Consider the following 26,059-nt stretch of genomic DNA (forward strand, 5'->3'; position numbering starts at 1 on the left):
ATATATAAAATTATATATATATATAATTTGTATTCATTTATTATATTTAATTCATGGCTGTTTAGGCATCAAGCACTCATATATCAGGCACTGTACTGATAGGTGAAATAAATAATTCTGACTGTAAAAAAAATATACATATATATATATATATAAAAAATTAAACATATATATATATATTTATATATATATGTTTAATTGTTTTTCTTTGATTATATTTACAAAAAGTTGGGAAAACAGTTTTGAATCCTCACTTTCATTTAAGAAGAAACATTTAAATAAATAAAAATATTTTAATCAACTTGTTTGATTATCAAATTAAAAATCACTTTTATATTATATGTTTTATTCATTTATTATATTTAATTCATGGCTGTTTAGGCATCAAGCACTCATAAATCAGGCAATGTGCTGGTAGGTGAAATAATAATGAAAATAAATAATTCAGACTTTGATTTTATTTACAAAAAGTTGTGAAAACAGTTGAATGCTGACTTTTACATACACAGGCTCTCCCACGCACTCATTCACACACGTTCAGAAAATACCACGTTTTCCTGTACAGTATACATTATAGGCAAGATTTGAATATGAATCGTTCAAACCCAGACACTACATTTCAAAAACATCTCTTCACCAACATCACCTCATTCATTTATAGGAAGATTACACAGGATGTTGAATAAGATTGATGAGAAAGGTAAAAATGATGCAGATGTGATAAATAAAGGCTTTATATGGAAATAAAAAATACACTGGATGATTTCAAATGCAATAAATACAGGTGACATTTTATCAATAAAAATGCCAATTTTTCAACAACATAAAATAAAGAATACGTGATTATTATATAACTATAAAGCAAGCATCTCTGTCTTTCTGTCTGTATGTGGTTATATGTGCTGCATATCTCGAGAACCGTTCATCCGATCTACTTTTCACTTGGCAGATGGATTTCTGGGGACCCGGAGGAATACTTTGTCGAATGTAGCGCAATTTGGACACGTTCCATATTAATACACTTTGAATAAAACAAGCGAACAGCGGCAGTGATGGAGGGGAGAAAAATTATATATTTAGGTTTTTGAAAGCAACCGGACTGTTTACAAGGATAAAACAGAACATAATAGTGGACGATTAAATCCAGTAGGAGGCAGTAATGCGACTTAAAGGATGCCAACTGCCGGAAAACACCAAAGGAGGAGAAGAAGAGAACAGCAACAGCGGGGCGGGCGGTCCACCTGTCCAACATGGCGTCCGCAGCAGGCCCGGCCTTACAAACAAACCGCCGCTCTGGATACGTTACATGGATGCTGGATATAGTGGATAACTAACGTTACATAGATGCTGGATATAGTGGATGGTAGTGGACCGTGAGTAAACCCCAACTGTGTTTTGTGAGTAAAAGACTTCCCCAGTATTTCCCCAGTGCATGACTTGATACTTTTAGGTGGGTTCTTGCGTTCTTGGGTGTGTGACGCAACTACGTCATGGCAGGTGTATTGCTAAGGACCCAAGTGAAGCGCTGTGTTGAGTGTTTAAGTTGTTTGTATGAGCGGTTCTCGAGAAAACTGCAATCAGCAACACCACAGGCCGAGCATTCAGCCCAGGCATGTTCAGAACGGTCAGCGCACTAGTCTTATTGATAAAGCGACAAATGGATAAGATGACATCTAGAATATCGGTTTTGTTCTTCCTTTCACACTTTTAAAAAGCTTGTACATTAGGCAAGCATGTAGCTAGCTTTAGATTAAAGGATAATTGTTAAAACCGCATCTGTCATAAGAAAATACACAACACTGAATTCCAAATTCCAAATTCCAATTGTCAAAGTATCCATCTGACAAGTAATCACATTAAGAGTCCACGGCGTCTGTGAGCGGCTCTGCGTCCTCCTTGCTTTCTGAACATTCAGATGGGATGAAGCAACCCGAGTCTCTGGGACAGTCGCTGTCGTCTTCTTGTAGACTGTGGGATGATATGTGCACCTCCGGTTCCCTGACGTCATCACCTGCAGCCACAAACCAAACAGAATTAAATCAAATGTCATAATATTAGGTGTTTCCGTTTCCAAATGTTTCCGTTTCCAACCACATTATAGAAGAAAAAATCTCTGCCAAACCCTTCAATAAGTGGAAATTAACCCATATTGAAATGGATGATTCAGAATGACTGTGAAACCAGGAGGATGTGTTGTTGGCTGACTGTGAGATGCCAAATTATCCAAATACTAGAATAACTTCTGCCGGTGTGTCCCAGTTAACAGAAGCAGAAAACTTTCAGATGCCTCAAAATGTAATGTCCTCTTTGACTTTTATTTTCCACTCTCACAGAGTAAAAATATTCCACCATTCTTTAATATTTCTGCTTCACTGATGGAAGCTACTAATCCTCCCGTCCAGGTTGCCAAACCACTAACCTAATGGAGTTCAGCTTGATTAAATTACTGGCGTCTCATGAGTCAACAAGCCTGGCAGGGTCACGCTGCAGGCGCAGCCATCTGTTAAGTAACACTGTCACTCAGAGAGGAAAATTACAATAACCTTTAATTTGCCTCGTCTACAACCGAAATAAAACATGAACATAACTAACCAGTGGATTTTGGTCCTTCTACGGTAGTGGTGGGAAAAAATCAATACAGCATAGTATCGGGATGTTTTGCGTCATAATATTGTATCGATACACAGACGTCACGTATCGATCTTTTATTAGAATGATTAAGTTCTCTGATGGGATTTTTAGCTTGTCGGGAAGAACGCTAAATAACGCTCCAAAGTTACACTAAATTTTGGCGATGAAAAACTGGCATGGTCATTTTCAAAGGGGTCCCTTGACATCTGATCTCAAGATATGTGAATGAAAATTCTGAGAGTGAAAACAGTATCTTATTAGATAAAACAGATGTTGACAAACTGCATAATTTACAGTGGAAAAAAGGTAATAAATCACAATATATCGTATCGCAATACTCAGCATATCGCAAAATGTTTAAAATCGTAATAAGATCGTATTGTGACATGAAGCATTGTGATAATATAGTATCACCTCTGGTGATTCCCTGTTACTTAGTCGATAGGTCGACTAACAGGTCATTTTGGTCTCTTTTTTTTCATGCTGAATGACTTATTTCCAAGAAATTTATGAGCACATCTCTGGTAAACACAAGATTTAAAGTGGTGCTTTTGTGTGATTCTTTCTGGAGAAACTCAGATTTACTGTTTTGTCGATTAAATCAACTTAAATCATATGAGTGTTAGTCGACTAAGGACATTTTTGGTCACGGACAGCCCTATAGTTCCTTCTTCACACTGGAAAGTAGTTTTGTTTTCATTCACGCGGCGATAATCAGCCTTCTGCTTCAAGACATCCGATTACAGGAACACCTTCTGCCCCATTAAGCACTTTCAATCTGAGTAACAGGAAGTCTCTGATAAGCCTCTCACAGAGCGCAGGATGTATTTCACTTCTGTGCCTCCGCTTTCACATATGAACCTTTCAGCAGAAATGAAATCGCATATAATTTCCAACCAAGTCGGCGATAAGCAAATTCAGTGACACTTACGTAGTTCTATATTTATACTTTGTTTTCGCAGAAACAGGATGTTCATATTAACATCTTTACCTCGGCGTCTCTCGCTGTTTGAATGTCACTAATGCTTTTTGTAAAATTACTCTTGTTACAGGGCTTTGTTGAGTGCTGTGATGAACAAAAGGGTGTGTTGAGTTACCTTTAATGTTGTGTCTGAAGCTTTGGTAGTAAGTGCTGCAGCCCATGCTTTGTTTGGTTTTGTTTGTGTGAGCTTTGTTGATGTCGCTGGGTTTACTGGTCCATGTGCTGATCTCCATTGTTTTGTGTTAACTTTATTTTATAAATTATGTTTTAAGTAAACATTCCTTGAGCCAGTTTGTGACACTAGTATGACAAGTAAAAATGTGTGCTGGGAAAAAATGGAATATGAGCTTATTTAAAAATAAGCCACCAAAGAATAATTGGAGGCCTTTACACTGGGATTTATTTTCCAAGAGTGATCATCTTACTGAAAATGAACTACACTTTTATCAGTTTTTTAGTCGACCATGTCGCTGTTTAATGAAGCACTAATTAGTGGACTGTAAAATATAGTGTGGTTAATTGTTGTTGATAATACAAGTGATAGCCATCATCGCTTGGCATGTTGCTAACCTGTGTAGCGGAATTCAGCAGCGGCGAGAAGCTTGCGTCTGTGCTCGGGGTCTTTGACGTTCAGCTCTATCAGGTGTTTGTCCTGCAGGTGCAGCAGGTCCTCCACCGACTGGTAGCCATTTAGCAGCAAGGCAGAGGCGTACTCCTGCAACAACAGTGGCATTCTCATTACCATCAACCCACACGGCGCACTTGAGTAGAAAACAAACCCAGTGGTGTACACGTTCACCTTTCATCTCTTAACGCTCTCAAGTTTCAGATCATGTGGTACAAAGTGTTTACAAAGGTCTGGAGACCACAGAGACTTGATCGTTTCAGGTGTTTTACCCGCAATGTATGTCTGTACTTTTTTTAAAGTACAGCAGCATTTCATGGTAAATTTGTTGAGCTTTCACTTTAGGATTTCTTTTGTTAGATTATGTTTACAGCATCAGAGGAGTTCATAATCATCAAGGAAGAAGAGTTAACTTTTTTAACTGCTTGCCTGTTACAATCATAACTGTACTAAACTAAAAACCAGTGAGTGATCTCGTCCTCACCTCCAGATTCAGCCGCTCCAGTAACTCCAGCAGCGTTTTAGGCCGAGGTCGTTTGCACAGCTTCTGTTGTCTGATCTTGGGAGCTACCTCTTCTTCTTCTTTCTCCGCACAAACGTCTTCCACATAGATGAACTTGAAGTTGCCCACTTTGTTGTTTAGCATGCCCGTCCAGATGCCCATCGGAGGCTTACTGATGATGTTGATGATGTCACCGACCTAGGAAAACATTATAGTGAATAGGGATGTCACGGCACCAGATATGTAGTGGTCGATACCAGTACAAGTGAACTTCCACGATTCTTGATATCAATTCGATACCACGGTAAAAAACAAAACAATAACTCCTATGTACTTCAACATACAATCCTTTATTATCCTTTGCATACTTGTTACTACACAACATATCAGTGTAGACAAACAGTGTTGTGTCTCACCTTGAGTTTGAGTGAGTCTGTGTCGTACGGGCTGGGAACAAAGTCTGTGTGGACGCGAGCTCTGCCACAGAACTGCCCCTGATAGGAGCCGTCCTCCTCCAGCCTCAGACTGTCTCTCTGACCAGAACCATTGGACTCACTGGTCACACCGCCTGAACCCACAAACACAACACCGCACAGTGTGATTACACATGGTTATCTAATAACACTTCATTGTACCGGTTAATCGGATCAGCTGGCTTCCAAAGTGGAATTAGTTATATAACCTTATTCATTTATTCACTATGTGGGCTAAAACAACCCAGCACTCTCTGGTCCAGTGTGCAGTGTATTCAGGATATGCAGATACTTACTAGAGGAGCTCTGGCCGCTGTACAGACTCTCTAAGGAGATTCTTGTCTTATCAGAGCTTTTCTCAGCTGGAGGGCCACTCTCTGTCTCTGCCTCTGGGTCTTTGTCTGCGTCATCACCCTGCGAGGAAAATAAAAGATAGACAGTTTTAATTGAGACATTCTCATGATCCTTAATTGATCATAAATGAAATGTACATAAGTGTGCAAACTCCAGTTAACTGATCAAGTTACGTGAAAGTGAAAGACAACAAGGAAACTAAAACAGAGAGCTTCAGATAGAGATGTAGGTTGTGAAAGTTGCAGAGCAGCTCTCATTATCTCTCATCAGTGTTGCAGTAAAACAGAAAACTGCAATCAGACGCTTTTTCGGTGTAGGTCAGAGCGAAGTGCGTCATTTACATATTACCACAGCATCATTGAGGATGTGGGTTCATCAGAGATGAGAGCGATAAGACACTGAAGAAAAACAACACAGGTTTGATGTGACTGATTGTCAGCGAGTCTGGACTTTTAGCGGATGTGACAGGTATCCTGTTTTGTTTTTATCATTTGAGCTCACACATTGTTGATTGACGCATATGAAATAGTGATCTGTACCCTTGAATTACCAATGTATGTGTATGATCAAAAGCTTTACCTAATAGTAATTAAAGGTGCTCTATAAATGATATTCAGAGCATTAATATAGCAGCAAACAACTATTTGCTATGTAGAGATATAGAGGAGTAATGTCTACCTGAGCAGAAAACAAAGTCACTCTCCCTCTGTGTGTGTTGTAATCAGAGCTTCTCCGCGCTTTGTTGACATAGCCAGGCCGGCCAAGCATGCTTTTAGTGCATCTTAAGGCCCAAACACACTAACCCGACATCAAAAAACCAGCGGTGACGAAGGCCGACCTTTGAGTCGCCTCAAGTTGCAATCAAACAAGCCGACGGCCGACTACCACGTATGTTCTGCGCCTGCGTGAGATGAAATAACTCCCCCTACCAGCATGTCGTGGTAGTCTGTATTCGCCATTAAAAAAGGGAAACCGGAAGATCTAGGACGACAGATATACAAGCTGTTGTTATGATACGATTCAACAGGCTGAATCGGCCGCAAAAACTCCAACACGAGCAGATTAGAGCTGATGGTGTGGGACACATCGCAAAAACTAGGCTGACAGACACTCACCAACGGCCCCAAGCTGTGCGGCGGCTGTGCGGCGGCTGTGCGGCGGCTGTGCGGCGGCTTGGTGTGTCAGGGTCTTTAGTGCATGTGAGCGTGCCCCACTGGCTAGCTCATGGCCGCCGCTCTGCACTGCTCTAATACGGCGGTTAAAGCTGATCTCGCCGTCCCGACTGACGACGCAGTGACGGAAGCGTAGCACCCACCTTCTGATTCCCCCCAGGTTAACACTGTTATCTCTGTCAGCACTGTTGCTGTTGTTTCCACTGTTGGCACCATTAGCTGCGAGCCACCAGCTCAGCCTTTTTCATGTTGAGAGCCATGCAGAGGCAATAGATGTGTAATAAGTGTGTGTGTGTGTTATTTTCCAGTGACAGTGACTCACCATCTCCTCAGAAAAAGACTTGGCGTGTTTTTTGCCCATTTTTCTGCGCATGGTGAGTGAAATAGCCTTCATCTTCTTCCCAAGTCCAGCTGATTTGTGTTGGTCCAAAATGGTCTCACATTCTTCTGTGAGCTGTGTAAAGAGAGTTGGTTTAGTACATATACAGTTGTACTGTGATATTAAAGAGCTTCCTCATATTTATCCCATCTACTGCTTTTGTATCTGTGCTCCATAAACATAGTCAAATGCATCACTTCCTGTGCAGCAAAGGATTTTTCCCAGCATGTTTTCCAATGTCGCATTATGGCTGCACATTTTTGTATGTGCAAAAGGGGAACCACCTTAATGCAAATGTTATTGACAATTAACTGCTATCATTCTTGCTACTTAGTACTATTTTGTTTGCAGTTATGCACATAAAAATGAACTGAAAACAAATCTACGAACCACAGTTGTTCCATTTTCCTCTGGTTTGGCTAGTGGCGAGTGATTTCTGAGACCCTCAAACCTACCGAAGCTGGTGGAGCGCTGTGGGGAGGATTAACAGACAGAGACAAAGGATGGCATTAATTACATTACATAACATCAATTCGTAACAGCAGTAACGTCATTGCACTTGTGAGTCCTTGTTCAAGCTGTCTGAAAGCATCTTCATTCTATGACCCGAGTGGATCTTTACTGATGAACTTTGATTGAAGCTTTACTACTACTATCTACTTTACACTGTCTCTTAAGGAAAGCCAAAGTGTTCCTAATTTTTTGCTCATAAAAGCAAATGGAAGGCATGTTCAGTATATACAGTTTATATTTATATATATGCAGCAAATATTCACTCCATTCGGAGAGTTTGTTGAAGTGAAAGCTCGTTAGTTTTTGTGGTACATTTGTGGTCATGTATTAAATCATGACGCAGATGATGTGGCTGCAGAGAGAATATTCAGTCTCTATACAGCTGTTCTGGTTAACATGTCAGTATTCAATATGAGTAGATAAATACATAAATGAAACTGTCGTGTCCTCACGACCCCGGCGACATGTACTCATAGTTACTTTACTCCGGCTCAGTTTTAATTCTTTCCTCTCTCCAATTTTTCATAAAACTAAAAGTCATTATAATCTCTCCCAGCTCCCCATCATCTCCAAAATAATTATATAAATGACAGTAATCCCTGGAAATCCTGGTTAAATATGAGCTCCATACTCCTAGACAGCTCTCTGTGGATTGATTTAATGCGGCAGCGTCTGACAGGCCAACACTTTACTCCACCGACTACAAATACAAAGAATGAAGTGTTTTAAAGCTTTCGTCTTCCCCCTAATTCAGTTTTTGGTGTTATTGCATTGTTTGTATTTCATTGACATTGTTGTTTGTCTGTTTTACATTGTGAAAATTCACTTGGAAAATACAGTTTACTGTACATATTTGGACAAAAAAAATCACCGTATGGCAACCAGTCTTTTAGTGTTCAATCAGTATTTTACAAACAATTTTCTTGACATAATTTATTGTTTTTTTAAATGATGTTAGACATTAAATTCAGCTGCAACTTCAGTACAAATTTGTTGCTGTCTCTCTTTTTTTCCTTGTGAACACTGGTCATTGTTGAAGTGACTATTAGTAACTATAAGTAATCGATTAGTTGTCTGTTTTGATAATCGGTTTGTTAGTCATTTTTTAAGAAAAATAGAAAAACTCTCTGATTCCAGCTTCTTAAATGTGAATATTTTCTGGTTTCTTTCGCAAAAATAATTGACAGATTAATCGACAATGAAAATAAGTTGCAACCGTTGTGAATATGTCAAAAGTGACATTTGGACATCTTTGCTTATCAATAAATATCATATTTTGTCTCTCTGGCTCCTGCAGTTAACTCATATTTAGTTTTGATTTTCACCTACCTTCGGCTTGCTGCTCTTTTTGTCTGACACATTGGATGCCGCCCTCTGTAACATTTTCTCCTGTTTTAAGGTTAATGTCAGATCCTTGCTCTTCTCTTGTCTTTACTCTCCTGACAGTGAAGTGTTAACTAAAAATGAGACTGCCTGTCTGATGGGCTGGCTGGCCCACTTCCTTACAACACACAGGATGTGAGGCAATTGACGCTGCGTTTCTCGTAGCAGTATTGCTTCGACAGGGGAAAATACAAGTGCTGGAGTTTGCATTTTGTGGCCTGCTCGACAAAAAAATTGATAACCATTAACCACTTCCAGGAAAAGCTGTATCTAGGTTTTTATAATATTGTTTTTCATAAGATCTGAGATGACGATGATAGCTGAGGTTGATCTGCTCAGAGTTGGGCAGCAATGTCACCAAGTAAAGCTCAATCAAATAACCACTGGAGAGTCATGAACAACCACATGAACAAACTAATATAATTATTCAACAAAAGTTTAAAGTAAAAGCTGTTTTAATTTCATTGACCAACATTTGAAACTTTCCTCAAAATGTCCTTTTAATAGCAATGGGGAACTTGGTTATGGTAAATGATGCTGAGTGATTATTGTGATGCACTCATTTCTTAATGTTGGGTGAATACTTTTGAGGAAGTGCGGATGTATCACAGAGGAACAGCTGGAAGTGGCAACTCAGTTGTTTCGAAACACTTTCCGGTTTGTCTCTGCTCTCAACATGGAAGTGGATATATTTCATTTTATGTCTTAGAAACACTAAGACATGAAAATGAGATGTGTCTAGTGGATTTCTGTTTTGACAAGGGTTAAAAGTCACTAAATAACCACCTGTAACCTTATTATAAAACATGGTGTATCTGAGAGGCAGTTTGACTCTCTGCAGGATCATCCTGCCCTGATATTGCCATGTGGGGATTTGCCGCTGTGTTTACATTGTGGGGTATTTCAATTGGTGAGTTGTAGAAAAGGGAATTCTACAAACAAAACCATTTCCTAATCCCACTGCTTGCAATCAACTGTAAACTCCTGTCAATCCAGATTAGGGGATCTAATCTATTACTTCAGAGGCTCTTGACTCCCTGGAGAGACAGTTGTTCATCTGGAGAGTTCAAAATGAGATATCTGCAATTTTAAAAAGTCAGCTGATCTTTGTTGGAATATTTTAAAGCACTGTTAGTGAAGGTCCTCTGACTTCTGGCTTCAGAGTTATTGATTTAATTTGTTTTAAATATTTTTCAAACAGAGCTGGAGAAGAAGATAGGATTGGGATTTTCTAAAACAGAGCATCATATTTGCAGTAAATGTGCATTATAGCAGTGGTTCTCAACCTGGGGATAATCAGATGGTTGAGGAGAGTAAAATAAAATAACATAGGGAAAGTAGTGGGGAAAGCAAGCCAACGAGTAAAGTTAAGATCTCATCTGATCGCTCCGATACTCGGATATTTTCACACGACATGTCCATCTGAAATGAAGCTAAGTGGTGAGAGAGAATGGTGTGAAAATGGTCGGCTAACGTGGTGTGAAGAGTTATTTCCTCTCACGCAGGCGCAGGACGTACGTGGTAGTTGGCCGTTGGCTTTAGTCTTTGTGGTGTGCAACTTTTTGGCCAAGACACAGGTGATGTGAGGTGACACAACGGTCGGCATTCATCGCCGCTAGTTCTCTGATGTCGGTTTGGTGTGTGGACTTGTAGGACTCTTGGAGAGCTATGAAGTCATTAAAGAGGGAGTCTTAACCTCTACACCATCTCTTCTATACTATTAAGAGGCTTCGTGTCCAATGAAATGACGTTTTACCCCTAAGGACCAAAGACACTATAGATCCATAGGGATTTTGTAATCTCTACACCGGATCATCCGTTTCATCTTCGACTATTTTCTCCCAAGTCATGTTAAGCTTTAACTGCTTTGTGTCACCCTGCACGTGCTCACTGGGTATCAGCAGAGGTCTTATGCTTTGAGAGATGTCAAGTGCACGCAAAAGCACTGACCTTTAAACTCAATCGGCACTGTTGTGTGGTATTAGCGCTGCATGACCATTGAACTTGCTGTATTGAACAGCAACTGACTGAAAGAACCCCCTAAGATTAATTTAGAAAGTAATTACCAACTGAATCCCACAAATTCTTGTCCTTCAGATGGCCTCTCAACATGGGCCTGCCATTGAGTCTGCGGCGTTTAAGAGGTTAAATGATAATGATACCAAATCTGTTTATATTGTGGTGCCTTTCAGCTTCCTTAAGAGACCCATTCAAGCACATTGTATCAGCATGTGGGGCACAAGTGCATTAAAAAGGCAAGAATAGTTAAGCTTCATTAGGGCTGCATAGTGACCAGTACTGTAAAACTGCAGTAGCACTAAGCAGTTCTCACACCCCTCACACCCTTCACACCCCTCACACCCCTCACACAGACTGTTTACACCTCTGCCATCAGGCAGGAGGTTTCGCAGCATCATAACCACCACTGCTACGTTCTGCAACGGCTTTTATACTGCTTTTACTCTGTTAATCATCCTGTCATCCACTTTTTATTCTGCTGCACTATCGCACTTTGTTCACTGTGTTATGTTCTATGTTTGTGACTGTTTTTGTATGTCTGTGTTTGCACCTTGGTCCGCAAGCAACGAGATTTCGTTTTAACCGTTTACTTTGTATGTGGAAAAATGACAATAAAGTTGAAATTGACTTGAACTTGAAGTGTATGATGCAAAGTTAAAGCCGTTTCACACCAAGCACGGATTTTCGTCTGAACAATTTGCGCGAAAATTTATAAAAACTGATTTTGTGGGTTCTTATGAAGGCTTGCATTACCTCTGCAGAACCTCGACTTCAGCAGATTTACACCTACTGAAATATATATTTGACCAATGAAATCCCTTATTCCAACTGACCATCATTCTGCATAATAATTAACTATGTGCTTGTTTTTTTTGCACAGAGAGTGTTTTTTCGGAACAACGATTCTGGAACAATGGGTGTTTGTTTTTGGGGTAACGGACTGTCGGACAAATGGGCTTTTTTCGGTCCAATGGGACTTTTTTTGGACTATTGGTGTTTTGGAATAACAATGGGCCATCCCCTTCTCAACACCCAATAATGTATGACAAACATAACTACCTCAACAACCAAATAAAGGACAATATATGGCTTGAGATCCCCCAGCATCTGGGACACGATGAAGATGGTAATGTATCTGATATGCACTTGTTAACGTGATATGTTGGTCATGGAACGGGGCTAGCCACAACATCAAATTGGGGTCCAATTAGTTTATGTATTGTGTAGATAACGTTAGCCCCTTAGACATTCTCTGTCTGTGTTTTTGTTGCATGAAGTGGACACGGCACTATTTTGGAGTAAACTCTTTAGGCCTCATTGACTAAAATGGAACACAGCAACGATAATTTGCACCGGAACCGGTGTGCATTGCTGGCATGCGGAAAAATTCCATACCGTATTTTCGCATCGCACTGATGAGAAACGGCTCTTACACATCAGAATTGTTACAGCACTGACTCAGAGCATGCTCAGATCTCCTTCAAGTACTAACTAATGACCAGCAGAAACTTACATTTGGTTCTGATAGATCCACATCTGTGACAGATCGCGTCACCTTTGGAGGAATCTGGGGTTTACTGTCCTGTTTCAAGCTGTCATCCTGGGCCGTCGCCTGCTGCTGTCTTCCTTCCCACTCCCTCCCAGGGGACGCGGTGAAGTCATGGGAGTACACGCGGTACTCTGTGAGCGGCCTGCGGCAGGTGTGCTGGATGGTCCCCCAGGCAGGACTGCTGTCGCCTGGGTTGCTCCAGCGCTGGTGGTGGTGGGAGTAGGTGTGGGTGGGCGTCGCTCCACCGGGGAGGGTGGCCATGTCTGTGCATCGGCCTGGCGTTGCGTTCTCCTGAGCGGGGAGAGTGGAGGACTTGCCTAGGTAGGGCCTCCTGTCTGACCTGTACGGCACGTCCAGATATTGGGGTCCCATGGGTGGGCTCATAGCGCATGGTGGGGAGTGCACTGAGAGACGACACAGAAGACATTTTGTTAACTTTCTGGGACTGGTAAAATGTCAGGGATGTTGATATGTCTCATGCGTCATGCTGAGGTGTTGCTACAGCAAAAACTGTTCATTACAGCAATGCAGCATGATTCATAGTTCTGCATATGCTCTCCCCACCGAGTGTCGTAACACCACCACAGAGCTACTTGGCAAATGTATGCAGTCACGCAAAGAAATACTGATTTGTCTCTTTAAACATTTACTTCACGGCAACGAAGAGATGCTTTTCACTGGAAACTGCTTTGATAGATGTAGGAGACCATCTGTGAGGCCACTTTACACATCGAAGCAGCACCGGAAAGAGGGGGGGAGTGAATATGAAGATGGCCTTTGTGTGTTGTTTGAACGGATGCTTGTTTGCTATAAAGCAGCCGTCTGTGTACCTGTAAACTGTAAGGACACCACAGACACATTACACTGAAGGTGTTGCAACACTTAAGAGCGGAAGTATAATTCAGAATTCATCAGAGCAGAAAAGTCATGAACTGGCATGAGTTTCGTTTAGTCACAGCCAGTGAGTCATACAGACGCTAGAGAGGTCAGAGAGGACAGCTTGATCTAGTAGGGAGATGGTACCCTTATCTCGCTGTTGCTGTATTAAGTTGTCTCACCTGTGGAGTTGTGATTCTTCTTCGACCCCTCTTTCCCGCTCTTTCCACCTGGTTTCTTTCCCGTCTTTTGGTTTCTTTTGACAGCAGGTTTAGCCTCTGTAACCGTGCCGTTGGCATGGACATTCTGGAAAGATGCAACACACAGAATATATAAATACTTTCATTTCTAAACCTCTAAAACGTGATGCTGATTGCTCAATAAAACGTTCCTTTATTGCAGTAGAAAAATAACCAAACAACTAATCGATGTGCCTAAGTATACCGCCACACAGAGCCGCTAGCATGGCTGCAGACTTTTAATTCTTTATTTTATTTGGTGGTTATTTATAAAAAGTGTAGAGACAATATTTTCTACCAAATCCCATTTGGGTCGCTGGTCCTTTTAGCAGCAAAGCCACATTGTGAGGCGCTGAGAGCTGCTGCTGATCCACTACTGGCAAGCTCTGTTTTGTTTGCTTCTCACTATGATGGGCATTAGTCAGGATGGGCACTGGGTGACCTGGCATCAGGCCCCTAAACCCTCCCCACCCAAAACACACACGCACACACACATAGACAGTTTAACATCTCTCTCTGCCATGTGGACCAGAGATTACACAGAGGGCAGCACCCTCTTTGGACCATCTGCACTGTATTAAAACCCAATCAGCATTTGCGTTAAATGATTGTGCCATTTAGGCCACAAGAGGATGTCGCAAGCAGCTTGAAACTCCCAAGTTGACACAAAATGGCCTGTTGTGTGATGTGACCATGAGTCTGCACCTGCAAACATGCTCATGTCTACAGATGCACCAGTCTGTGATGACAATTATTTGATTTAGTGGTGTATTAATAACATTGGTGCAGAGATATAAAGGAGGGTGAGCATAAAGGATGTTATGCTCTTCTTTGTGGTTGCTGGCTTGGCTCTTATAACTACCGACTTATTCAACGTATCCTCATGCAATGGTTCGTATGTTATCTTACAAAAAGTTAATCCTAATTTTTCGTGCTTAAACAACTTAGTTAGGTTAACATTGTGTTAGTTTAGCATGAATAAGTGAAGCTGGCTGAGAAGACTGCAGTGAAGCTTTTCATTCTTACCTGGCCTGAGGGCGGTTTCTCCTTCTTCTTTGTGCCAGAATGATGAGCTCCTTTCCCTTCTTTGGTTTCTGTTCTGTGTTTAGTCTTCCTCATTTCTAGAAGGACACAAATAAATTACAATATCATCAGGTTAGTGAAACACTGGAAAACCAAAAGAAAAAACATATCCTCCAGTAAGGGGGTACAGGAAGATGATTCATTCATGTATTTCTCTACTCCTCAGGATTAAAGGACACAAAGCACAGTTTTTCAAGTCCGTCTTAAATGTCAGGTGACATTATGAACATTGAATCAAGTTTTGCTTGTTGTAATCATTCCTTCTGTTCATAATGGACATTAAAAAAACCTTCCTAATACGCTTCCAATGGAAGTGATGGGGGACAAAATCCACAGTCCTCATTTCGTGCAAAAATGTATTCCAAAGTTTAAATGTAGCCAGTATGAGACTTCGGCAGTCTGAGTCAATCAAATCAAGTAGATATCTTCCATAACAATCCTCTTTGTGTTTCCCCAGACAGTGTTGATCCTTTAAAACATCACTGTAAGTGAGACGTTCAAGGTCGGTGTTCAAGGCCGGCGTTTTTTTCTTGTAAATTACGTTAGTGACGTTTGTGACATGATCTAGCCTTTTGATTTTGCTCTCCAAGTGCACTAGATTGGTGCATTTAACTTAAAAATGTAGGCTAAAGTATTTTCTTTCTAAATGCATGATGTTTCCAAAGTCAATGAGTAATCGTGTTAAATAATCATGATCTCAATATTGACCAAAATAATCGTGATTATGACTTCTGCCATATTCGAGCAGCCCTACCTACCACTGCTTTGTGTTCAGCATCATGCACAATCATTGCAGGCCTGTGTAACATTATTAAATACGCAACAGTCTGGTGGTGAATTGGTTGGCAAACCCAGCCCACGTCTTCAGACGTCATGCTGAGAGTCCAAATGAACGTTGGCATACAGATGAGCTTAACCTATTTATTTCCTATTTACCTTCATTGTGATTGTTGGCGGTGTGGACTAAATCTTCTTGGCTCTTGGCGGGCTGCCAGACTGCAGTATTACAGCCGGGGTTATCTGCCGTGGACGGAGACAAATCACAAACATTGAGGGCTTTAAATGAAAGGTTAAGGAGAGGCCACAGAGACACTGAATGAAATTGTTTTTTAAGTCACAGACAGGCAGCCTTGTAGGTTATTGGAGGTTTTAATCTAAATAATAGACAACTGTATTTTCTTAGCATCTTTTAAAAAGGGTAAATTATTTTACTGTAGTCTAGAGCTCCAACGATTAATCGATTAGTTGTCAACTGTTGATTAATTGCCAACTATTTGATAATTGATTAATTGGTTTGAGTATTTTTTTTAAGAAAAAAAAGCAAAATCCTCTGATTTCAGCTTCTTAAATGTGAATATTTTCTGGTTTCTTTACTCCTCTATGACAGTAAGCTGAATATCTTTGAGTTGTGGACAAAACAAGACATTTGAAGACATCGTCTTGGTCTTTTGGAAACATTGATTGACATTTTTCACCATTTTCTGACATTTTATAGATCAATTCATCGAGAAAATAACTGACAGATTAATTGACAATGAAAATAATCGTTAGTTCCAGCCCTACTGTACTCTTCCTTAAGGTTTATGATACAGGTGAATATATGTCTTTATATTTATTCATGCCATTATAATCAGTTACTCTTAAACACTAATGAATAAAGTCAAATTCATCCAGCATTAACAAAACACAAAGGAAATTGTTTGTACTCACCCAGTGCTTCATTATCTGATGCAGATTTGGATATATGTGTTCTGAAAGTAAAATTAACAAAGAAATATATTACCCAGTTGCATTTAATTAGTGTTTTAGTAGATTTGTTCTAGCCCTTTAGTCTGACAACAAAACACAACAACCCCTCTGATATGATTGTTCTTTATAATGTACTGTCACTTAACGCAACAACAGAATATGACAAAGGTAAAAAAAAATCACACAGCATGAGGGTAAAAACTGAGATCTCATTGTGAGAGGGTAGATTGATATTGTGCAGAGGTTTCTTTCAAAGTAAAGCCGGGGCAGAAAAGGTGTTGAGGCGACATGGGGACTCTAAGTAGGTGGGTCTTGAATCCGCTTAGTACAACTATCCCAAAGCTATAATCTGCCTTCTGCTTTCCCAACAGTCCACAGGGCACCGCTTCTCAACAAACACTCACTACCAATCAAACTAAACAATATATAAAGCTTTTTTTTCAATTGCATATAATGGGCTGCCAATCCCTCTTCTTAAGACACAGCATTGCATTGAACAGACCAACTGAGCTAAATATGAGGATGAGGAGAGGAGCATTGCTGAAGAGCTTGTCTGATCTGCTGCGGGAAGGATTTACAGTATTAACCCTCAGTGAAAATAAACTGGGAGCCTTTCAAGCCATATTATTACTCCATATGGGAAAGCCCCTTTCACTTGCATGGCAGATTCTCTCTGCAGTTTGCACGCAACAAAAGAAGCAGAACGATGCCTGAATTCCTGGCAGGATTACAATGTTTTTAAATGCAATTTCATTGTGTGTTTACAGCAGAATGACATATATATAATATATATAAAATAGATTAACCTGTGAGCTAAAACCAATGTGATTTGGTGCCACAAGTTAGCATGTTTGTGTCTAACTCTCTAGTGAGCTCACCTTCTTTTCTTTTTATTAGAGTTGGTTCTCTGCACCTGAGGCATCTCCTGAAAGAAAACAAACATTTTCAGTTAGATGTTAGTGTTTAACAATCTATTTAACAATCTGTACAAAATATGCAAATTTCCATCACATTCAAATGGATTTGATAAATAAATTATTTACATTTAATTTACATAATATATAATATAGGGCTGTCAATTGATTGACATATCTAATCACGATTAAACCTCATACATTTTTTATCTGTTCAAAACGTACCTTAAAAAGAGATTTATCAAGTATTTAATTCTCTTATCAACATGGGAGTGGGCAAATATGCTGCTTTATGCAAATGTATGTATATATTTATTATTGGAAATCAGTTAACAACACAAAACAATGACAAATATTGTCCTGAAACCCTCACAGGTCATTTAGCATAACAAAATAGCTGTCAGTGTGTCAGTGTGCTGACTTGACTATGACTTGCCCCAAACTGCATGTGATTATCATAAAATGGGCATGTCTGTAAAGGGGAGACTTGTGGGTACCCATAGAACCCATTTTCATTCACATATCTTGAGGTCAAAGGTCAAGGGACCCCTTTCAAAACGGCCATGCCAGTTTGGAGCGTTATTTAGCCTCCTTTATGTAGTTTCATATGATGCCAGTATCTTCACTCTAGCTTTAAAACTGAGCCAGCTAAAACACGTTAACTTTGACAGCCCTAATGTAATATAAACTTTATATATTTATTTATTATTGAATAAAAAAATCGGAGTTGTCTGGCTTCAGCAGCAGCTGTCAACTGGCTCTGTTCATCATTCCATAATCAGCTTTATTTTAAAGGTACAATCTGGCGGGTGGGAGTCCAAAAGTCCCAATTCCTCTGAGAAGTGACCCCATATAATCTGATCATGAGGGTTCACATGGCTCCAACGTTCACAGTCTGTAAGACATGCATGATGTGTGGACACACAGTGTGCTTCCCTCTCACCATAGAAATAGATCTCCCAGAGCCTCGCCACTTTGTGTTGTCATCCAGCAGCACCGCTGGGCTGCAGGAGCGGCTGCAGGAACGGCTGCATGCGCGGCTGGAGGAGCGGCTGGGGATGGGCGGTGGTGGACCATCGCCGGAGCTCTGCACCGCCTCATACAGGCTGTCCATGGACCCCTCCTGGTGCCATGTGGACAGACAGACAGACACACAGCTGTTGAACTTTGGCAGCAGGCTTGATTTATGAATGGATTTCATCTATGCTGTTGGATTAAGTCTGATTAGTACTTTTGATGAAGCACATAGTGTGCACATATCAAGCAGGATTTATAGGTTAAACACTTTGTCAGTGGTGAGTAAATGTCCAGCCTGGTCGCACTAAAGGCGTGTGAATGACACGATAATGTACAAAGAAAAAAGTGTGTAATAAGAACGCCGTTCTTGCTATTGCTGTGTTATTTTTTCGCCATGTAGTCTGTACTGACTGCAATGTAAAAGCATCCTCGTAATATACGCTACGCTCAGAGATAGTGATGTGGATTAAACATGAGAAAGACTGTTTATAGTGGGAGGGGAGGTGGATGGATCCAACAAACACAGGACTTTCAACCAGAACACTGAATAAGACATTTTTAGACGAACAAACGGTTATAATTAACTTTCATGAACTGAAAACACACTTTGAAAGGGTTAAAGTTCCAGACTCCCAGACCGAACAATGCAGTGGTAGCAACCTGTCAATCACAAGGTAGCCACAACCTAGAGCATACTTTGCTTTTTGATCTATTTGACTCTAAATGGTACCATAATTTACTAAATGAACATCATGCTGTATTGAAGAAGATTTGAAACCATAAACTCATGTTTACAATGTTTACTGAGGTAATAAATCAAGTGAGAAGTAGGGTCATTTTCTCGTAGACTTCTATACAATCAGACTTCTTTTTGCAACCAGAGGAGTCGCCCCCTGCTGGCTATTAGAAAGAATGCAAGTTTAAGGCACTTCCACATTGGTTTCACTTTTCAGACCCCGGAGTTGCCCACTGGGCAAAACGTGACACTGACATACTATCCTCTGGTGGACAGGCGGGTCTATTACATGCTTTGGTGTGATACCAGGTTGCAGCGTCATGCAACTTTAAAGCACACACATCAGTTTAAAGTTTAAATAATGGATGTTTGCAGAGCCTAATACTGAGAAAAACTAAAATATAGGAGACAGCCAACATAAATCTTCGTTGCATTGTAAACAGACGCAAAGCATCACATTTAGAGTTATGAGGATTTGATATGACTGGAGGGATATGCTGCTAATGCTGCTCTAAAGCTCTTTTAAATTTGCTTGTCAACCATGGATGTAGAGGAGGATTGAAATTCCTCAGATTTCAGTGAGGATTAAAATGTGTTCGGCTCGTTTGGATTCCTTCTAGGAACGTATAACCAGTTTCTCCTTTCATCCAACTCGTCTTCTCTGTACTACGACATCTTATCTCTTTACTGGACAGACAGACATTTTTAGAGGCGACAAAGGACGGTGTTTTGGTTAGAAATTATCATTTTATTAGATCATCCTTTTTAGGTTCCATGTAGGCCTCATTGTTTTAATTTTTTGACTGAATTTATAGAAACTAAAAGATCCAATACACAGAAAAACTCACATTTATATACACTGAGGATTTTATCGTTTTCATTGCAGATATTTTAATATTGCTTCCCTTTTTTCAGTTGCTGTAATATGTTGAATTGTGGATGTAATCTTGAATATAATCATGTCATTTCATTATCCTTCTAGATAGTTTTCATAAAACTTGTGTGCAGCCCAGCAAAAGTGTCACATAACAACGCTGCTTTAGGCGTGTCATTTGTACGCCATGTAGTCTGTATGTAGTCTGTACTGACTACAATGTAAACACATCCGTGTAAATACTGTATGCTACACTCAGAGCTAGTGACGTAAAATAAAAAGTTAGAAAAAGACTGCTTATTGTGGGTGGGAGGGGATGTGGATGGGTCCAACAAACACAGGACTTTCAACCAGGAGACCGCTGTTTTGTTTTGTACGTGACGTTTGTAACGTGTTTTTTAGTGCAATTTGTGACGTGTTCTCCATACTTATGTAACGTTGTTTCCGTACGTATTGTACTTAGTTTACGTACTTAGTTTACTTACTTAGTTTACGTACTTATTTACGCGCTTCGGCGTGATACCAGGTTGGTTTATTTCGCCCAATTACATTTTACAGTATCATTTACTCTATTGTGACAAATGATTATCTTAACCAAACTACATGCATTTATAATGTTTTTTTCTTTAGTTATCTCATGAATGAGTTTGTACAAGAAGTCATCGTACACGTGAGGCAGAATAACAACAACAGAGACGACAATCAGTGCGATCACAGTTCTGTTTACTGTAGCAAGACGTAGTTAATAATCCTGATTATTGGTCAACATCTGTCCAAAGAATAGTCTGTATAGTTGCCCTTGTGTTGTCTCCACGTGTATCATGACAGCTGCAGCAGCATCTTGAGGCACCATATGTGCGTAATGCTCTCACCACACATTTGTCTTTACCCTGCTGTCGTTTCACTTATCAATACTTTCTTTCTGCTTTCTCCTCTAGCATCGTGAACGCATCAACTAATACATAACTACAGCATTAAAGTACACAAATATACTCTTCTCATTTAGTACATGGATGGTAAATCTGAGGAAAACATAATAAAACAGATGAGTTTAGAGAAGTATTTTTTACATTTTGAGACAGTTTAGATGTGGATTGTTCAAAAGGAGCAACTCAATATATTTCTAATGATTGAACAATTAATGATCTGACTTCAAACATGAACTAACAGTCTCACTAGAGTTGCTTGTCTTTGGGATCATGTGTAGATTATTTAGAGGCCGTTATAACAACCTTGTACATATTTTCCCACAGCATGCCGTCATTTACAGATATTTAAAGTTCAAGTTCACATTTGCACCATAGGGCTAAAGTTCTCTTTCACTCAGCTCCTCACACACAGCTTGTTCGGTAGATGCAGAAAAAGTAAAAGTGTGTCTCTTACCAGCGAAAAGCAGAAAAGGTTCATGTTGGCGTAGAGCTCTCCTGTTCACGTCGGTGCGTCTGATGGAGGTGAAAACGTCGAGCTGAGTGACAGCCAGAGACTGAGAGACACAACAGCTCAGCGTGAGCCCAGCCCGGGTCGCCTGCTGTCTTCTCAGATTAATACGACAGTGAAATCCCTCCACTAATCCAATAGATGGACCACCACTACTCTACCAGCTAAAGCAGGACTCACTCTTGACAACAGGCCCACCATTGGTGGAGCAACAGAGAGAGTCTTTTGTTTTGAATCTTTTTTTTTAGCAGGGAAGCTTCGTCCAGCAGCCATGCTTGTTTTTAACCTAAACTCAGTGGTGAAAGACTCCATTACTTACTTTATCATGTATTTAAGTAAAAGCACCAGAATATGAATCTAAAAATTCTCCATCACATTCTCCAAAAGTCCTGCATTCAAGTAATATTTCTGATGCATTATCAGCAAAATGCATCAAAATAAAAATACTGCAAAAACAATGTCCCCTGTGACTGAGATATTATGACATTATGAGATTGCTGATACTGGTGCATAAACGTATAAGCAATATTTTAGTGTTGTATCTGGTGGAACTAGAATTTAATGTTTTATATACTATTTGCTATACTACTTTATAAACTGGTATTTTTATTAATTTTTTTATACAACACAAATAAAACAGGATCTTTGATCTGGTACTAATAATAAATACTTAAATAAATGTAAATAATAATAATAATAATAATAATAATAATAATTAAAAAAATAAAAATAATAATAAATAATGAAAATTAATCTATAAATAAAACAAAAAATGCTTTCATATATATACATACTTGAGATGATTACTGGGGTAAGAATGAAGAAAAAATAGTGCTTTTTATGTGCAGTAAAACCTTAAAAATGGTTAAACCCTAAAAGGGAATTACTCAAGTAAATTACAATTACCTCTTTTGTACAGTATGGAGTAATGTACTCACTGCCTACATGATGGTTTGTATGCTGCATACTAAACAGTCACCATCTTTATGAAAATATCATTATCAACTGAGTGTCGTCATGACTTGATCCTTTTAATGGATATTTTATTAGATGCATTGTTCAAAACAGTTATATTCTACTATTGAAGTATTGATCAGAAATAAAACATTAACTAGGTTATTTTAAAAAGGACTTCCATGGAGGCATTATCTGTATTCACAGTATTAGCAGGACCAAAGAAGCGATTCAGAAATTAATTAAATAAAGATCTTATCTCCTACTAGTCGAGTGCCAAAATGACAGCAAGAGCTTTGATGCAGTCGTCATTAAGACATTAAAACAAACAAACAAACACAGCGAGCATGGGGCGTGCTGCTAATTCTCACAGCCTCAGCCAGCCACAGCTCTTTCCTGTGTGGGCAGAAAATGAGAATAGTATTTTCCCTCATGCTGTAAATGTGGCTTTGTTCAACCTACCGGCTTCCTCAGAAATCACAATAATTCCTCTAAATGATGGAAAGTTGTTACATTATTTGGTTTGGGGCGAGTCCCCCTAAAAGTGATGAAACGCATGCAGTTATTTTATTTTTCATCTGAAGACATTTAGTTGACTCTTTTAGACAAATTCCCTGTACAATATGTGTGTATTAACCGGTAACAGATCAAGTGTAAAGGTTGTGATCTATTAATCCACCTCTGATATCTGAGCTGCTGTAATGTAAAGAAGGAACAGCCGGAGAGATTAACACTTATGACCTATATTTTAAGATTTTCCTATAAGTGGAATGGACTGGAATTGAATCCATCAAAGTCATTCAGTTCAGTCAACATAAACGCCACAGAAGCACAAAAAAACAAAGTAACAAGTAACGTTATCGACTCCAGCCCAGGAGACCAAAACTACGGTGTCTCCCCTGTGTCTTCTGACCACGGTCGGGATGCCGAAGCAGGAAAAGTTAACACTAGTATCAACATCAGCCGGGCCTTCGAATCATGGTGGGACCTTTGTTTGGTGAGCTAACATTACTGCCAAGCATGTGAAATATATAGTGATATTGTGATCTTAGCTGTCAGTCTCGTGTGTGTCGCCTCACTGTTTTGACCGATGCTCGCTCGCATCTACGTAGTGCGAGCTCAAGCGTGAGCAACAGGACGCTGACTGTCGTTGACTTAATGGTCACAGGTGTCACCGTTAACAAGAATTTCTGATTCTTCCATAGAGTCCCTTTAAGTACGGAAGTTACAGTGACTTCTGGTCTCACACGGGACATGAACACCGGTCTCCTGGGCAAAATTGTTTTTTGACCCACGTGGATTACATACAAATTGCTTTCGCTGGATAAATACAAACTACAGTGCATTACTTTTCGTAGGTATATCTACAAACGGTGCATGAGAGCAGCCTGAGATATGAAGGACTCATATGAGCGAAAACACAAGTCTTAGTTTCAGGTGATTATACACTAATGAAAACATAGTTATGAATATTATATTCCATCTCTGCTCTAGATCTGTAGATTAATGAATAAACTAAATTATCACTTTCCCACTAACTGCATGGTTAAAGAGTCTCTTTACTCAGCATATTCCTGACCTCATCTGTAGTCAATATTTAATTGCGCCCTATCTTTAGCTCCATGTCGAGGCATCAGTTAATCTGAATGTAACCACAGTGTTCTGATTCTGGGCATGGGTTCTCGGGCACACGCAGTACCTGGCAGTCTGTCCAGGTACTGCGTGTGCCCGAGAGTAACAGGGTGTGACTTGGCTAAAGGACGGGTGAAGGCTGCCAGGCAAAGATGCACAACTTAACCACACGTCTGGGTGTGGGACACCTTTGTGTACCTTTCTATGACGCATCGGCCAAATTCTTCACCTGACTGGTCCACATGTCAGCTGATCGCATGTGTGCATGGCTACGTGGGCGTGTTGGCGAGGTTAATTGTCTTACTGTAACCAGTTTATTTTAACCCATGCAAATACATTTTGTACTAGGCAACTGGCAGTAGGCCCAGTTTAAAGGTACGCTGTGGAGTTTCTTGTAAACAAACACTTACATTTAGCATTTCTCGATCGCCTTTTCTTGATTTCAACATCTGCAGAGCAGATCTTTTGAATATAATTTATTAAAACATGCATTCTTTACAACCATGTTTACATCGGCTACAGGGCTGCACAATTAATCAACATTGTATCAAAATCGCAACATGTATTTGTTAAAATTGTATTTGTTAAAGGCGAAATGTGTGTCAAAATACCATTTTAAATTAAATATTATTGTGCTGCAGAGATGTCCTGGCCTGCACATCATATTCGACAGACTTTAGAAACAATCTTTGTTTGGTACGGATCACAGGCGCAGTTTGCGTTGGTTCAGGGGGTTCACTGAACCCACTAGATATGTGTCTATATTTATTATAGGCTAATAACGCAGAACTAATAATCTATTGTATTGATGAATAATATTGACCTTGTTGTGTCTACACATTGACAGAATAAGAAACCAACAAGATAAGAAGATAGCTTTGTGGTCTTTTTATTTACATATAATAACACCGGACACTCTCACACAACGTTAAATATGCACTTTCTGTTACGCCATGTACACAAACTACGTACCTAACAGCTGTGCGGTCAAGATCAGACTAGAGACGTAACCACTTAAAAGATGGGTGAGTCTGACATTTGTGTTTTTTAAACAGAAAACAGGTTTTATACTGCGATATTTACTGAAAATGACATACAATACAGCCAACAGTAGCCTAAAGTGTAAACTTTCAGGTGATCTCCCTCCAGCCTGCTGTCACCTTATTTAGGTGTTTGTAGTGAAATGATGAGGTATCGTATTAGATACTTCCTCATTTCAATTTCAGGAATCAGCCGTTCCCGTCATTCAGTGCTTTCAAAGTGAGTGACAGCAATAAATAGAAACGGGGCATCTGACAAAAGTTCAGCTCAAAACGGCACTCAGTTCATTTCATCAGAAAACAATGCAATCAAACTGATTTTGTCACTGACTCGCTTGTGTTGCATTCTGTTTAGAGAGTGTAATATATAGGCTACATGCATCCCAATACATTAGACCTCTCTGCGTTGTACACATTACATTCCCTCTAGATTTCTTTTTTTTTTAACCCCCAACCATAAAGTTCAAACTGCACCTATGGTGACAGATCCCTGCAAAAATCACACCATCATCACTTTAATATGTTTTTCAATAAAAGTGAGAATAATTACGTAAAAATTATCATCCCCTCTGATATCGCAAATCATATTATAGTTGCAATATCAGTCAAAATAATTGCAATTTGATATTTTTTCAAAATAGTGCATCCCTAATTGGCTAGCAGTCTTGACCCAAAAGAAACCCACGAGGGAGTCAGCACATGTGAGCTACACTGTCTTTGAACCCTCACTTGGACACGTTAGCTGTGTAAAACTGTCGTCCTTTTACATCCTTACATAAGAGACTTTTTACCCGTTTCACCTGGAGTTTAGTTTGTCTGTTTTTAATGAGCACTGCACCGAAACAAATTCCAATCAACTTTGGGTTGACATGGCAATAACAGTATTGAATTGAATTGAATTGAACAAAAGACAGCTGAAACAAATG

The 26,059-nt window shown here is 39.7% G+C and overlaps 1 protein-coding gene across 1 annotated transcript; it reads right to left on the reverse strand.

Moving 5' to 3' along the window:
- Positions 1 to 440: 440 nt before the first annotated feature.
- Positions 441 to 21,562, reverse strand: samsn1a (SAM domain, SH3 domain and nuclear localisation signals 1a). The gene is made up of 17 exons (XM_037775771.1): positions 21,454 to 21,562; positions 18,387 to 18,566; positions 17,408 to 17,454; positions 16,491 to 16,531; positions 15,717 to 15,800; positions 14,724 to 14,818; positions 13,641 to 13,764; positions 12,547 to 12,986; positions 12,429 to 12,445; positions 8,961 to 9,060; positions 7,509 to 7,589; positions 7,062 to 7,193; positions 5,510 to 5,627; positions 5,157 to 5,314; positions 4,723 to 4,938; positions 4,184 to 4,328; positions 441 to 2,011 (listed from the first exon to the last, which is right to left on the reverse strand). The coding sequence occupies exons 1-17, from the start codon at positions 21,475 to 21,477 to the stop codon at positions 1,857 to 1,859; spliced, it is 2,157 nt and encodes a 718-aa protein (XP_037631699.1). The 5' UTR covers positions 21,478 to 21,562; the 3' UTR covers positions 441 to 1,856.
- Positions 21,563 to 26,059: the final 4,497 nt, after the last annotated feature.

The sequence above is a fragment of the Sebastes umbrosus genome, chromosome 7 (genome assembly GCF_015220745.1).
Source record: "Sebastes umbrosus isolate fSebUmb1 chromosome 7, fSebUmb1.pri, whole genome shotgun sequence".
NCBI classification, from domain to species: Eukaryota; Metazoa; Chordata; class Actinopteri; order Perciformes; family Sebastidae; genus Sebastes; species Sebastes umbrosus.

Coding starts and splice junctions, on each gene's coding strand:
- samsn1a (XM_037775771.1), bottom strand. CDS start 21,477: ATGAACCTTTTCTGCTTTTCGCTG. Junction 14,819..15,716: donor CGCCAACAATCACAATGAAG/GTAAATAGGAAA, acceptor GTGTCCTTCTAG/AAATGAGGAAGACTAAACAC. Junction 5,628..7,061: donor AGTCTTTTTCTGAGGAGATG/GTGAGTCACTGT, acceptor TTTTCCTCGCAG/GGTGATGACGCAGACAAAGA.